This window comes from Scylla paramamosain, chromosome 11 (assembly GCF_035594125.1).
Source record: "Scylla paramamosain isolate STU-SP2022 chromosome 11, ASM3559412v1, whole genome shotgun sequence".
NCBI classification, from domain to species: domain Eukaryota; kingdom Metazoa; phylum Arthropoda; class Malacostraca; order Decapoda; family Portunidae; genus Scylla; species Scylla paramamosain.
The window spans coordinates 6,201,404-6,216,657 of record NC_087161.1 but is presented as its reverse complement, the minus strand read 5'-3'; the positions used below and the strand labels follow the sequence as shown (position 1 = coordinate 6,216,657).

General features: G+C 37.8%; 1 protein-coding gene across 1 annotated transcript; it reads right to left on the bottom strand.

Annotated features, from left to right (window-relative positions):
- Positions 1-5,468: 5,468 nt before the first annotated feature.
- On the bottom strand, positions 5,469-14,092 carry LOC135104888 (cysteine-rich PDZ-binding protein-like). The gene is given in 4 exon segments (XM_064012611.1): positions 5,469-6,350; positions 6,352-6,397; positions 10,244-10,368; positions 13,936-14,092. Coding segments are annotated over 4 exon segments (312 nt in total). The 5' UTR covers positions 13,972-14,092; the 3' UTR covers positions 5,469-6,245.
- Positions 14,093-15,254: the final 1,162 nt, after the last annotated feature.

Genomic DNA, 15,254 nt, shown 5'->3' with positions numbered 1-15,254 from the left:
AAATAAAAAAAAGTCAAGGTTTAGTCATGCATCTTCTCAGCCAGCCAGCCAGTCAGCCAGTCACCCATCCAGCCAGCCAGTCACCCAGTCAGCCAGCCAGCCAGTCAGCCAGTCACCCAGTCAGTCAGCCAGTCAACCAGTCAACCAGTCAGCCAGTCAACTAACCATCTATTCAACTAACTATCCAGCTAGTCAACCAGCTAGCCAGCCAGTCACCCATTCAGCCAGTCAGCCAATTAACCAGCCAGTCAGCCAGCCAACCATCCAACCAACCAACTACTCAACCGGTCAGCCACCCAGTCAACCAGTCAGCCAGTCAACCAACCAGTCAGTCAGTTAGTCAGCAACTCAGCCAGACAACCAGCCAACCAGCCAGTCAGTCAGCCAGCCAGCCAGTCAACCATACAGCCAGCCAATCAGCCAACCAGCCAGCCATCACCACCTCGATAGAGACGTCTGTAAACACTGCAGCGCCAAGAGTAATGGAGATCACCCGAAAACACGTTAGTAGAGAGCATGAAACGAACATCTTCCTGTAATTACCGAGGGAGTGATGTACGATAACTACCCTCCGCGTAAGATATACACTCCCGCCCCGCCCCCTCGCCCAGATCCTATCACGGGGCCCTTCAATAGACTGGCTGCGAAGGACGGACGTAAGGAATGTATGTATAGGACTCCCGAAGCAAGACTAGGATTAATCATAGTGGAGTTAGCATTACAGCGTCCTGGAAGGTGTTAGGTTAGGTTAGGTTAGGTTAGGTTAGGTTAGGTTAGGTTACGTGATGTGAGGTTAGGTTACGTTTCTTAATGTTTAAAATGATCTTATCTGTTTTACTTGTGTTTTTTTTTTTTTTTTTATTTATTATTTTGTATTTATATTAGCGCAAAATAATTATTGTAAACTAAGACAACAATTTTTCCTGATGTTTCATTGTATGTGCAAATGGTTTGTTGGTGGATATATCTTTAATTGTTGTTGTTATTGTTATTATTACTACTATTATTGTTATTATTATTATTATTATTATTATTATTAGTAGTAGTAGTAGTAGTAGTAGTAGTAGTAGTAGTAGTAGTAGTAGTAGTAGTAGTTGCAGTAGTAGCAATGTCATTATTACGTTAAGTTTGGTTACATTACGTTACGTTAGACTAGGTTACATTTCGTTAGATTAGGTTACGTTCAGTAAGGTTACGTAAGGTTTAGGGTCTCCTCTACTGCCGGGGGCGCTGCAGGAGGGTGTAGGGAAGGTTCGGCGCGGTTTGCTTCATATTGTATCCTGCTGAAATAGGAAAGTTAGAAATGCATGAGATCTTGGCTTCCTGAGGCCGTGGTTTGTGGGATACGATCTCTCTCTCTCTCTCTCTCTCTCTCTCTCTCTCTCTCTCTCTCTCTCTCTCTCTCTCTCTCTCTCTCTCTCTCTCTCTCCTGACTTCCCTCGAGAGTCAGAACCTTTTTTTTTCAGTGAATTACTTTTTTGTTTGATAATTTGTATTCGTTTAGTCATTTTTGTTTTGTTTTCTTTTTTTTCTCTCTAGATTTTTTTATAGGGTGTGTACGTACATAATCTTACTCCCCTCCCCATCTCTCTCTCTCTCTCTCTCTCTCTCTCTCTCTCTCTCTCTCTCTCTCTCTCTCTCTCTCTCTCTCTCTCTCTCATTGGCGCAAAATACGTTGGTAAAATAGAAAAAAAAAAAAAAAAAAATATATATATATATATATATATATATATATATATATATATATATATATATATATATATATATATATATATATATATATATATAGATCATAACAGATAAAAAGAGAAAATCGAAAAATATACAAAAGAAAACGATGAGAGAGAGAGAGAGAGAGAGAGAGAGAGAGAGAGAGAGAGAGAGAGAGAGAGAGAGAGAGAGAGATGAAGTGGGCGTGAGCGTGCCAAGTGGAGTAACTTTAGTAGAGATATTTCGTGAGAGAGAGAGAGAGAGAGAGAGAGAGAGAGAGAGAGGGAGAGAAGAGAGAGAGAGAGAGAGAGAGAGAGAGAGAGAGCGGTGGTGAAATTAAAAGAATAAACAACCATAAACTTGAGAGAAAGAAAACGGAGAGAGAGAGAGAGAGAGAGAGAGAGAGAGAGAGAGAGAGAGAGAGAGAGAGAGAGAGAGAGAGAGAGAAGAGGGAAATAAGTTATAAAGAAAGAAAATGAAAGTTCACAAGATGGATAATGGCAATTTTTGTGAGGAAAAATATGGTACAATAATTAGTGATAAGAAATAGGGCAAGAGAGAGAGAGAGAGAGAGAGAGAGAGAGAGAGAGAGAGAGAGAGAGAGAGAGAGAGAGAGAGAGAGAGAGATGTGCAAGGAAGAACTTAAATTAAGAACATAGAGCAGAAATAATGTCTAACCCAGCGAAGAAAACGAGAGAAGAAGGAATGGTGAAAAGGATAACTACGGTATTTTTTCAAAAGTTCCGAAATAAATAATCGGGCTCATAAAAGTCTTTTCCCCACTGGTAATGCGCAATACTTACTAAACCATCACTGGAATCTACAAAACACCCTTAAAAAAAAACACCAGTAACTTCCACTAGAGCCTGTTAAAAGGAAAAGAGGTGAAAAATGGAAGGAAATAATAAGTAGGAATTGAATGGAAAGTGAGGCGAGTGTTACGTATAAAGATAGTGAAGATCAAGAACGTGATGAAGAAGATAACTGTGAGAGGTGTAAGACTAAAAGGAAGACCAAAAATGAGATGAATGGACGGACGGGGAAAGAAAGGATGGAAAACTAGGAATGGAATAATTAGAGTCTGAAGATACAAGTCCTGGATACAAGAGCAAGGAAGAGCAGTGAAAAAAGATAACTGTGAGAGGTGTAAGACTAAAAAGAAGACCACGATCGAATGAAATGTATGTATGGATGGATGGATGGAGGAAGAAAGGAGACCTACATAGCAAGGAAGATTTTATTAGGAACCGGTCACGGAGGCATGGAGGGAAGGAGGCGGTGAAGAAAGGAAGGGCCTGAGGGATGAGGAGGAGGAGGAGAGATGGAGGAGTTGCGGGGGTGAGGGATGTGTGTGGTAGAGAAGTGAGGACGAGCGGAGAGAAACTTCATGCAGACGAGATACTGAGTGAGGGTGAGTGGACGGAAGATAGGAAGAAGAAACAAAGAATAAGACAAAAGGAAAATAAATGCCTGAAAAAAATAAATAAAAATGAAAAGAAAGGACTGAAAAGAAAAAGAAAGTGAAAAGGAAAAGTGGTTTGTTTATAATTTTAGCTCATAGAATAACTGCATAGTTACATTCTTTACAGCCTTTAGTATATAATTCGAACATTAAAAAGTAAAACAGAAAAAAATGCAGTAAACGAAAAGAAAAGCTCTTTCAATTAATGAACCACGAATTAATGAGAGAGAGAGAGAGAGAGAGAGAGAGAGAGAGAGAGAGAGAGAGTACAGCTTCCAATGCTTACAAAAAAAAAATCATAAATAAATAAAATAACACCTTCAGCATCTATTACTACTACTATTACTACTTATACTGCCACTACAACAACTACAAGTATTTTATTCTTACCGAAACACACGTATAAACTAAAATACGTTTTTTTTTTTTACCACCACCACCATCACCATTAACAACAACGACAACAACAACATCAACAATCACAGATAACCACAACTACAACCGTACATATTCCCAGACAGCAAGTAGGGAGCGATTCAGCGAGACCTAATTGTCCCTGAGAACCACCACACGCAGGCTGGTGGTGGCCCGCTCAGCTTTTTGTCCTGCTTACGCATTTATTTATTTCCTCCGCGTGCCTCCTGTGCCTGGCTTTTTTCCCGCCCCCGTGACTAATTTGTCGTGATGTGGAGTTGTGGGGTGACGTGATGGGGGCGTGTGAGTGATGTGTATGTGGAGAGAGAGAGAGAGAGAGAGAGAGAGAGAGAGAGAGTGAGGGGACGCTCAGATGAACACTAAAAAGCTTAACTTCTTTGATTAATGTAGTGATCTTTGATTTTTCTTTCTTTCTCAAACTTTTATATATATCTTTTTAGTCCCTACTTTTTTTTAATTTTCTTTCTCAACTTTTGTGTCCAAAGTTTTCAATCTATATCACTTAATTAAGCTTAGAGCCTCTTCCCCTTAAATTTTACGATTCTTTCTCTTACTTACCACACTTCTTACTTGTGTTAACTCTTTTAATGCTTGCTATGGTAATTTTTTGTTGACATTTAGAGCAACGTATAGTTTGTAAGAGAGAGAGAGAGAGAGAGAGAGAGAGAGAGAGAGAGAGAGAGAGAGAGAGAGAGAGTAGGAAGTTAATTTTATTCTTTCTGATCAACAAAACTATTAAAGAGGCTGTAGTAAAAAAAAAAAATGAAAAGAAAAAAACGTAAGATGTGATTAGGGGGAACAATCATCTAACATTAAAAAGAGAAAGAAAAAGTTCTCTCCTTTTCTTTTAAGACCTTCAATTTTCACCAAACACTGGATGGAGAGATGAAATACGAAGTTTTGCTGGGGCGGGCCTGAAACACAACAAAGTCAGTAGAGATGAGTGGAGGTTGAAGAAGACTGCAGTGGAATAATAGGGTAGTTTGATGATGATGATGATGGTGGTGGTGGTGGTGGTGATGATGATGATGGTGATGACAGCCTCTCCACCACTCATCACCACCACAGAGGAAGGCTTGCATACCCCACATCACCACATCACAGTTTAGTTTGGGAGTGGCTGGCGAGTGAGGGAGGCCAGGCAACACACCCAACACTGCACCACTTGACAGCCACGTGAGGAGCACCATGATAGACTGACTGCATCTCTTTGCTACAATAAATACTAAAGGCTTGCTGACCTAGTTGACTTGTGCTAAATTCCTGTAGTTCTATCTTCTTATCTATATGTTCATCCTGTCTTTCCTTTAATTAATGCATCCTCTTTCTTCTATATTTATCCCTTCCTTCAGTTTATGCACTACACTCTCCTCTATATATTTATCCTGTCTTTGTTTCACTTAATGTATGTTAATCTTTTCTAAATATATTTATCTCATCTTTACATTATTTCCCTCTATAATTTACCTGGTCTTTCCTTCATTTAATGTACACTCCTTCCTACACTGCATACTTATCCTGCCTTTCCTTCTATTAATGTAAATCCCTCTTTCTATATATTTATCCTGTCTTACTTCAGTTAATGTACACCCCAATATTCATCTTGTCTTTCATTCAGTTAATAAACACTCTTTCTCTCTATATACTGTGTATTTATTTTTTGTCTTTCCTTCCATTAATATATTACTCTTTTCTATATATTTATCGAGTATTTCGTTTCAGTTCCTGTACACTTCTCATCAATCCATCCCAGATACTAATATTAGCTCTATGATGAAAGTTTTTTTTTCTTTTTTTGTCTTCTATTTTCATCTTTGCATGTCTACACATGCATAATATATCAACAAGGGACAAAATATTAATATAAGTTTTGTGTTTTATTAAATATTACATAAATAAATTACAGAGTATCAAGATTATTACTTCACAAAAATTCTGCTTTAGTTGTATGAGTAAAAAAAATGGCATTATAAAAACTTCTCTTTAGTCATTTGCATTGTCTGGATGTAATATATAATATTTCTGACCCAACTCCCCACCCACTATCTGATTCCTCCTAAGATCATAGCCCGTAATACTAGAGAACTTATCCTTACATTATAAATCTGTTCATTTATAACTGACACCTAATCTCAAAGACTCAGTACAGACACCACCTGGCTTATGAACGAGTTAGGTTCCAGATGACCATTTGTAAGTCGTTATTTTGTAAAATATTTTGTCTAGGTAATATAAAAAAGTTGTGTCAAAACAATACCGTCTATTACACAGTGATAACAATTAAACTAAACAAATCAGATTAATAAACTGTACAAATATTGTACTACTACTGTAAATGTCATGTAAACAACAAGGTGCCTCTTTCCTCTGCCACACTGTTGCCTGGCATGGATAGTGGCCAAAAGTGGCACTGGGTAGGAGGTGCATAGTGAATTTGAACCTGCAGTGGAGTGACAAACAGAATGTGGACTTGCAGGGATTCTTGTTCATATCTCCAGATGTTCATAAGTCAGGGAGTGTCTGTACATTCTACACATTAGTAAATATGCACTTTTAAACAAAATGCTTTCCTCTGTCTGATCTAAATTAAACATTCAGCTATGTACACACACACACACATACACACACACATCACACACTAAGCAGAAGACTGGCGGTAGTTTGTGGTGTCCAGGATCTTTTTGCCACACATGGCACAGATTCCCTTTTTGTAGGCACACCCCTGGCAGAAGTTGAGAGCCGGCCTGGTGCACCTTGCTGCGGCAGATCCTGCACTCCGCGAACCGGGGACTGTGGGAGGAGCAGGCATGGTGATGGAGAATCAATGTGCGTGTCAGCTAGGATGAAGCCTATGCAAGTATCACTATTAATACTATCAGTCTAAATTAATCCATTGTGGAATGAAAGTCTCCCCAATGGCTAGGGATGAGCCAGATGTCATGCCACACTGGCTTTAGGCATCTTGACACAAGGTTTGCAGTTGGAAAGTAAGGCAATCCACATTGTCTCCATTCAGTCCCAGTCCTGAACAGAGATTGTCTTTGCTCTGAGGAGAGTTCACAAGCCCTCACACCATAAGGGCTGCCTAAATGTGTTTAACTCATGGATAAACTGAATTGGAGGATTTGTACAAGCTGAGACATTTATTCAAACAAATAAGGTGTGCTTCATAGCTCAGTAGTGTTCTTTCTGCAACCTGATAGGTGTAGGATCAAACTGTACTCAGGTTGCTGAGGACTATTGGCAGAGAGTACACCACCCAGCTTATGAACGAGCTACTGTTGCCCTAAACTGAAGGAATGGGGTGGTTGCCACATGTGATATCTCATCCTTACTCACAGACTGGTCTCTCTGAACTCTAACCTCCTTCCCTAAGGGTGGTCCCTGAAGGTCAAGACCACAATGAAGGATTTGGTGGACTTATTTTGAAGTGAGAGAAAATTTAGATGCATTTTCCTGACTGTACTAAGATTTTCTTAAAACAAAGTCTTATTCAAGTGAATTAAAAGTAAACAGAAAATACAAAGCTTTGTGTTTGGACTTCCACATAAGATAAAACAAATAATAAGAAAGTAAAAGATAATGTGATATTCTAGTTAGTTCAATTTTCAAACCAGTCAAAGTTTGGTATCACAAACCATGATAAGTCTTGCCTTTCTCTACATATCTGCAAAGGTCTGTTTTCTGCCTCTGTTTAACACAACCTGCTAACATTTTTGCATCATCTCAGGAAATACTGTACTACACAATTTGACCAATTCAATAAACCAACACAATACCAAATGGACACTGGAGAGAGAGAGAGAGAGAGAGAGAGAGAGAGAGAGAGAGAGAGAGAGAGAGAGAGAGAGAGAGAGAGAGAGAGAGAGAGAGAGAGAGAGAGAGAGAGAGAGAGAGAGAGAGAGAGAGAGAGAGAGAGAGAGAGAGAGAGAGAGAGAGAGAGAGAGAGAGAGAGAGAGAGAGAGAGAGAGAGAGAGAGAGAGAGAGAGAGAGAGAGAGAGAGAGAGAGAGAGAGAGAGAGAGAGAGAGAGAGAGAGAGAGAGAGAGAGAGAGAGAGAGAGAGAGAGAGAGAGAGAGAGAGAGAGAGAGAGAGAGAGAGAGAGAAACAAGAACTGGAACAATGGTGTGAGCTGCTGGAAATGGCAAGTCGTGCTACTGTATTTGACGGCTTATAAGGCAGAGAGGCTTATAAGACGCACCTCAATTTGGGCAGGCTTTGAAAATAAATAAATAAATAAAAAATATAAATAAATAAATAAATAAATAAATAAATAAATAAAATAAAATAAAATAAAATAAAATAAAATAAAATAAAATAAAATAAATAATTAAATAAATAAATAAGTGTGTTTAAGCTGTGAATATGAAGTGAAGGGTTTCATTTTCACCTGATATTTGAAGCCTTCTCATATGTATTCAGATCCTTAGATCCCAACATTTTACATTTAGAAACTTTAATATTTACTAGGACCTGCCAACACTGGTCATTACACTAATCCTACTGTGAGATGTCAACAAACATGGCATACGAAGTGACACAGTCAGAGGCCAGAAAGGTAATAAAGTTTGTACATCATGTTTTTTTATCATCATTCTACACGTAATTCTAGTTATAATATTTTAGTACATTTTCAAAGCATAAGGATGTGTGAAAATAGATTTACCTTATTCTCAACAACATATCTTTATTTGAAATATTCGGCACATTACTAACACAAAAGAAAGTGTGAAAATAGATTTGTTCTATTCATCATGAAATTTAGCACAATTGTATTTTTTTATTAAAATTGAAATTCGTGACAATAAATTTGTTCTATTCATGTCTAGCTTCAAGGAATAATGGCACCACACTAAGGAACGCAGTGAATCTTGCATGTGTCACCAGGTTTGGTGGGCGTGCAACTGACCGTGAGTTTATTTTGGTACATGCAATGTAAGCGTCATCACTTAATTTCTTCCTGACTGGTGTTATTTTAAGTGAATTACTAGTAAGCACAACCTGTTATACATTGTTACTTCACAAAAACGAGTTGTTTTTGTAGTGTAGAAGTGATCATTGCTTTGTTTACATGTGTGAAGATATTTGGAGTTTGATTTAAGGGCCACTGATGGCACTCCATGGTCTCCAACATCACTTGATAGGCACTCCAGGACCTGGTGTTGCCACAGACTTACCACTAACCACTGCTCCAAAGCTGAACCTTGGCTTTATAAGATGCAGGCTCATTTTCTGACTTTTTTAATTTTATTTAAAGGCATGTCTTATAAGTCATCAAATACAGTAATTTTGTGTTCTGGTACCTCGGACACTCCAGTAGACACTTAAACATTGCATAACAAAGTTATCTCTGCATGCACGTCTATTTCAGGTTCCCTTGATATTTCTTACTGTAGCTGGTATAATGAAAATTATAACAAATGACAAAGAATAAAGGACATGTTATTGGAATGTAAGTCAGTGGGATTTTTTTCTCTTTTTTGTTTCCCTTGGCCAGTGACCCCCTTACATAAGAAAAATAAATCAATAAATAAATGGGGAATAAATAAACAGTAAACGCTTTGAAGATCCAAAGTGAAGTGCTATCCAAGATAAATTTTTCTTCAATCTAGCAAAGACTCCTTGACATGGCAATTTCTCTTCAATCTTGCAAGGACCGTGATATGAAGTACTGTGATAGGAGAGGAGAGAGAGAAAAAAAAAAGTAGAGAATAGTAATGAGGAAAATCAGAAATGTGGAAAAAAAAGAGAAAAGCAACAATTCATTTTGTGAAATATAAGTAATAAAATCATTGTGAAAGAGAGAAGAAATATCAATAATAACAATGGGAAACTGAAAAACAAGTAACAAAGAAAAAAAGGAAGAGATAACAATTATAAACATAAGTGATGAGATGACAAAAGAAGGAAAAAAATAATGAGAAAAATAAGAGTAATAACAATAGTGAATAGAAAAAGAAGACAATTATGAAACAATATCAATAATAAAACAAATAAACAAATAAAGAATATAAATTGATGAACAATTGTGGTGAAGAACATAACACATCACAAAAATAACATAGAAGGTAATACTGAGAAAAGAAAATAATGATAATGAGAAAAGATACGAGTAAAGTAATGACAATGATGATAACAATAATGAAAGCATGAGACAAAGAAAGGAAAGGAGATAATCATGGATAAAAAACAAAATGAAAAAATACCAGTTATGAATTTGTTATCAGGAATTATAAAATTGAGAAATTCTGTGCACTAACATTATCTATAACTTATCATTTTTGTACCAAAAACAATACAGTATTATTACAAGTGACAACACTGTACAAAATCATGAGAATGTTCCATGATGGATTTTCAGATTATGATGCACATGAAATTTCTAGTGAATGATCCATTTTCAGAAAGCAAAATCCCAAATTTACATGTGGTTTTGATAACATAACACCACTGTAAGGAGATGTGTGTCTATGTATCACAAAAAATCAAGAAAATCCAAAATTTAAAACACTTCTAGTCCAACACATTCCTGATAAAAGATTCCCAACTGTATAATACACACACACACACACACACACACACACACACACACACACACACACACACACACACACACACACACACACACACACATACACAGACTCACCGTGCAGGGGTTGAATCTGTTCTTCTTACTGGTGAGTAGCTTGTTCTCATTAATCTTGCGTCCGCCGCTCTCAGTCGTGTTGCGTGCCCCGTCCTTCCAGGTATCCGGAGTGATCACCTAGGGGAGGAGGGCAAGTGAGGCATAGTATTTATTTTGTTTATTATTATTTTTATGTGTTATGTATCAGGAAAAGCAGCCCCCCCAAAAAAAAAAAAATAAGATGGATAAACACACTCACTCATGATGCTGTTTCTACAGAAAAAATAAATAAATAAATAAAAATGTACAGAAAGCAAAATTAATGTAGATACAGCCACACCAGAGGCAGTAAACACAGGTGAGCCTCACAAACAAGCACTCATACCTCTCATGCACCAAACACAACTGGAACAGCTTCCTTAACATGAAATCCAGGTCTAACGGAGTCATTTGTTTATTCATCTATTCATTTATCTATTTACTTTATTCTTATCTTTATATGTATGAGGAAGAGCAGCCAGGTACAAAGAAATGGATAAAAGAAAGACCGCTCATAATTGCTGCTTCCTAAAAAAGAACCAGGTGAGATCTACAAAACACACACACACACACACACACACACACACACACACACACACACACACACACACACACACACACGTGTGTGTGTGTGTGTGTGTGTGTTTTGTGAAGTATTTTGTGTTTTGTGAATTTAGGTTTAGGAAGGAGATAGGAAAAAATTGGTTCTCAAATAGAGTGGTAGATGAGTGGAACGGACTCAGTAATCATGTAGTTAGTGCTAGGACACTAGAGAGCTTTAAGAGAAGATTAGACAAGTTTATGGATGGGGATAACAGATGGAAATAAGTAGATCTCACCTGGTTCACACACACACACACGTGTGTAAGCCTGGTCGCTTCTTGCAGCTTCCCTTATTTCTTATGTTCTTGTGTGTGTGTGTGTGTGTGTGTGTGTGTGTTGTGTGTGTGTGTGTGTGTGTGTGTGTGTGTGTGTGTGTGTGTGTGTGTGTGTGTGTGTGTGTGTGTGCGCGCGCGCGCACGCACGGACTGGTACAGACTCAGCATGATTCCCACCATGGTGCGAGCCATCAATCAATAGTATTTCCCTTCTAGATTAGTAGACTTAGCTTTAGGATAAATATTAAGTATTTCCCCACCCCCTCTGTACATTTTCAGTTTGTTAACTGCCTGAAGAATAAACAGTTTATTATTATTATTATTATTATTATTATTATTATTATTATTGTTATTATTATAATTATTATTATCATTATTATTACACACACTCCACAACACCCTGATAATAACAATCCCACATGATTCACTTCCTTCGTTAAGATAGTCTTGCACAGTAATTTTTTGACAGTCTTTTCCATGACTTTTCTGCAAATAAAAATCTTCTTGCATGTGCTCACACTGCCTCACTCCGCTCTAGACCCAGTTCTAATACACAAGCTGTCAATTCCTTCTCAGTACTAAATCTTATAAATCCAGGACAATCTAAATTAGCAAAGAAATGTGCATGGTTCTACTCATGGTTGCCTCATTATGAAAAGAAAGTGCTTCATTGTGTCCATAAGGAGCTGATGAGTATTTGAGAAAACCAAACCCTTTAAAAAATTTACACAATGATCCAATCTTATGAGACACTGCTGGCTGTAACATAAAAAAAAACTGTACAATTCAAAGAGACCTGTGTTGTGAGGATACTAGAGATACAATTACACTAACTTTATTGAAAGATCATGTGTCTATTTTAGAAATTTTCTTCGACATGCAGCAAATAAATGATGCCACAAAAAATCCTTGAAAGCAAAATGATCTAGCTGATTCATGCTAACCTCCTTTATTATTTATATGCATATTCATTCAGTCTTTTCTTCAGTTAATATGCACATTGTCCCTTCTATTTATTTATCCTGTCTTTCTTTTGCTTAATGCACATTCCTATTTATATCTGCCCTGTCTTTCCCCAACTTCATATACACTTAAGAATATCAAATAATGTAAATATTAAGCTTCTTACCTCAATAAACCTCAATAAACCTCAATAAACTTAAATAAAAAGCTAGCCAGTAAGACTATGAAAACTGAGGGAAATTGTTGGGTAAAGCCACACATTGCACTAATGACCAGTGGCGGTTTACTGTAGAACTGCACCATCCCTTATTTTCACTCAGCAACATAAACTGTAATGATTCTTTTTGCCTTTCAATTTTTTTTTTTAAATGTACTTTTAGTACATTTTATTCAAAACCCTAATGATTAATGTCAGTAGTCATTCTCTCATTCATGAAAAAATACAAAAATCCTTGCATGGAACTGTGTACTCCACAGTTCCAGTGACGTGGTGTTTGACTGATGCACACATGTCCACTTGTCCAAGTGAAGGAGCAGGACGGGGGAGAGAAAGAAAGAGGGATACTTCATGCTGACTAACTGAGCAGTTTTTTGGTGTAAAAATTTCACTGTCAGCTTATTAGCCCATCACTATGCAGGGTTGCTGTTTTTGATGAGCTGCCTCCAACTTCCTCTGTTACCTGCTATGTCAGTATCTAGTCCCTTCTCTCTCATGTCATCTTGTATGCAATGGTATAAAAACAGTAAAAGACAAAAAGTAAACACGGCATTCAATACTCTTGATTTCTGAAGGAGAAGGAGCGGAGACAGATGTGCATCAATTTATGTTGTCAAGATGAAAACTAATGCAGACCATGGTGTAGTTTGTTTAGTTCATTTCACAAATTTCACAGAGAGAGAGAGAGAGAGAGAGAGAGAGAGAGAGAGAGAGAGAGAGAGAGAGAGAGAGGAGAGAGAGAGAGAGAGAGAGAGAGAGAGAGAGAGAGAGAGAGGAGAGAGAGAGAGAGAGAGAGAGAGAGAGATAGAGAGAGAGAGAGTGTAGTGTGGGACCCAACGGTATGTGCTCTGGGTGTACATCTGTCTGACTGACTTTTCTACCTCAACTGTGTTTTTATGTTATGCATCAGTGTGTACTGTGTAGTCTTGAAAACTGTGTACCATATTGAGAGTATCTGAATGTGATAAATTATAGATGATGTCATATAAATATATATAAAGTAGTAAATACATTTTTTGTTTAAGATTTTATCATTATATATAAATTTACTTTCTGTACGTCCATGTTTTGTTCTCCACAATATTAAAACAGCCTAACCTAACTAAACCGGTAAATATGAAATAAAGCCTCAGCAGCAGTAGTGCAGCTCCTTATTTATTTTTGGTGGTAAGAGGCAGTATTTGGCTCTATCTTAGCTCTTCCCACCTGAAAATCCTGCTTACCCACCATGTCCCCCAACATTGTATGTAGTAGGAGCCGAAAAAATAGGAAATAGGACCGCGTGCCTCTTCTTACTATTTAATCTTAATCTTACCTATTGTAACCTAAGCCAGCCCTCGGATGAAACACTAATGTCAATAGTCATACCAACAATTATAGTAAAAAAAACAAGTTCATTTTTCCATAAATTTATAATATTTCACTAAATGACAATGAGAGAGAGAGAGAGAGAGAGAGAGAGAGAGAGAGAGAGAGAGAGAGAGAGAGAGAGAGAGAGAGAGAGAGAGAGAGAGAGAGAGACTATTATGGGAAAACGTTCTGTGCACCACAAGGAATTACCGTCACCAACTAATACAGGGCGGCGCGTCTTCTCTTTCACTCCCTCACCTTGCCCAACTTCTTCTGGCACTTCTCGCACACCATCACGCCGGCTGGGAGGAAGAATATTTAATAAATCCCCAGAAACAACCTCCTGTAGTCAGCTCAGACTCAGCTGCAACCTCCCGTGTAACAGATGTAAACAAAGGTGTGTGTGTGTGTGTGTGTGTGTGTGTGTGTAAAATGTCGACATTAGAATAAGCATATTTTTCCTATAATATCTACGAATGAGTATTTAAATAAACTTATAAAAAGCAAAGTAACTAGATGTGAATAGTTAGATAAATTGCTTAAAATAGATCTCACGTTTGCGTGTAAAATGTTGACATCAAAATAGAAAATGCTTTTGTACCATGTTTTCCACGAATAACTATAGAAAAATAGTTAAATAAAAATATAATAAGTAAATAGTATTAAATACATGCAATCTTAAAGGAGAAATATTAATTCAGCACACCTTTCATCTTTCATTGAAAAAAACCTAAGAACTTCCTGCCTCTTTCTGTATCTTCCCCTTCCTTTGACTTCAATTCTTTCAAGAGGAAAGTTCCAAGACGTTTCTCTTCCAGTTTTGGATAATCCTTTTCGGTTTTTTTTTTTTTGGGGGGGGGGGGGATTGGCACTAAGGGGTCTCCTCCCCTCCAGTCATTACTTTACACACTAAGAAAATTTTGAAGATAAAACTCCCTACTGGTTTTGATGTGTGTGTGTGTGTGTGTGTGTGTGTGTGTGTGTGTGTGTGTGTGTGTGTGTGTGTGTCAGTGACTAAATCTGTCAAGAGTGAGGCCAGTGGCAATTAAACATATCCTGGGGTTCACCTTGTTGTAGGTGGAGTTTACGTGGGATGGTTACAAAGTGATGGAACTCACCAGCTTTGTGAGACACGCTTTTCCCTTTTGCGTAGATCTTCAAGATATGTTTCCTGTGTTTCTGATGATTTTAACTTATACAACCCACCAGTTAGTGTACCATGATCCACTCCTCACGTGGAAAGATGTTGCACTGCCCCCTCACCCTCCATTCCTCACCCCTCACCCCTCACACCGCACTCCTCTCTCACCCTTTTCATTGCGGATCTTTCTCCATTTCTGTAATTATTCGTTCTCTTCTGTGTCTTAATATCCTTTTAACGTATCTATGTGTGTATGTGAGAGTCTCTCTCTCTCTCTCTCTCTCTCTCTCTGGAGAGAATAGTCTTCTATTCTATTCTATTCTGAATAGCCATCCTCTCTGAGGATGGCTATTCAGCAAGCCATCCTCTCTGAGGATGGCTATTCAGCCGAAACGTTAGAGATTAAAAGAATCCTAACTCCTCCCTGGGTTTTTTA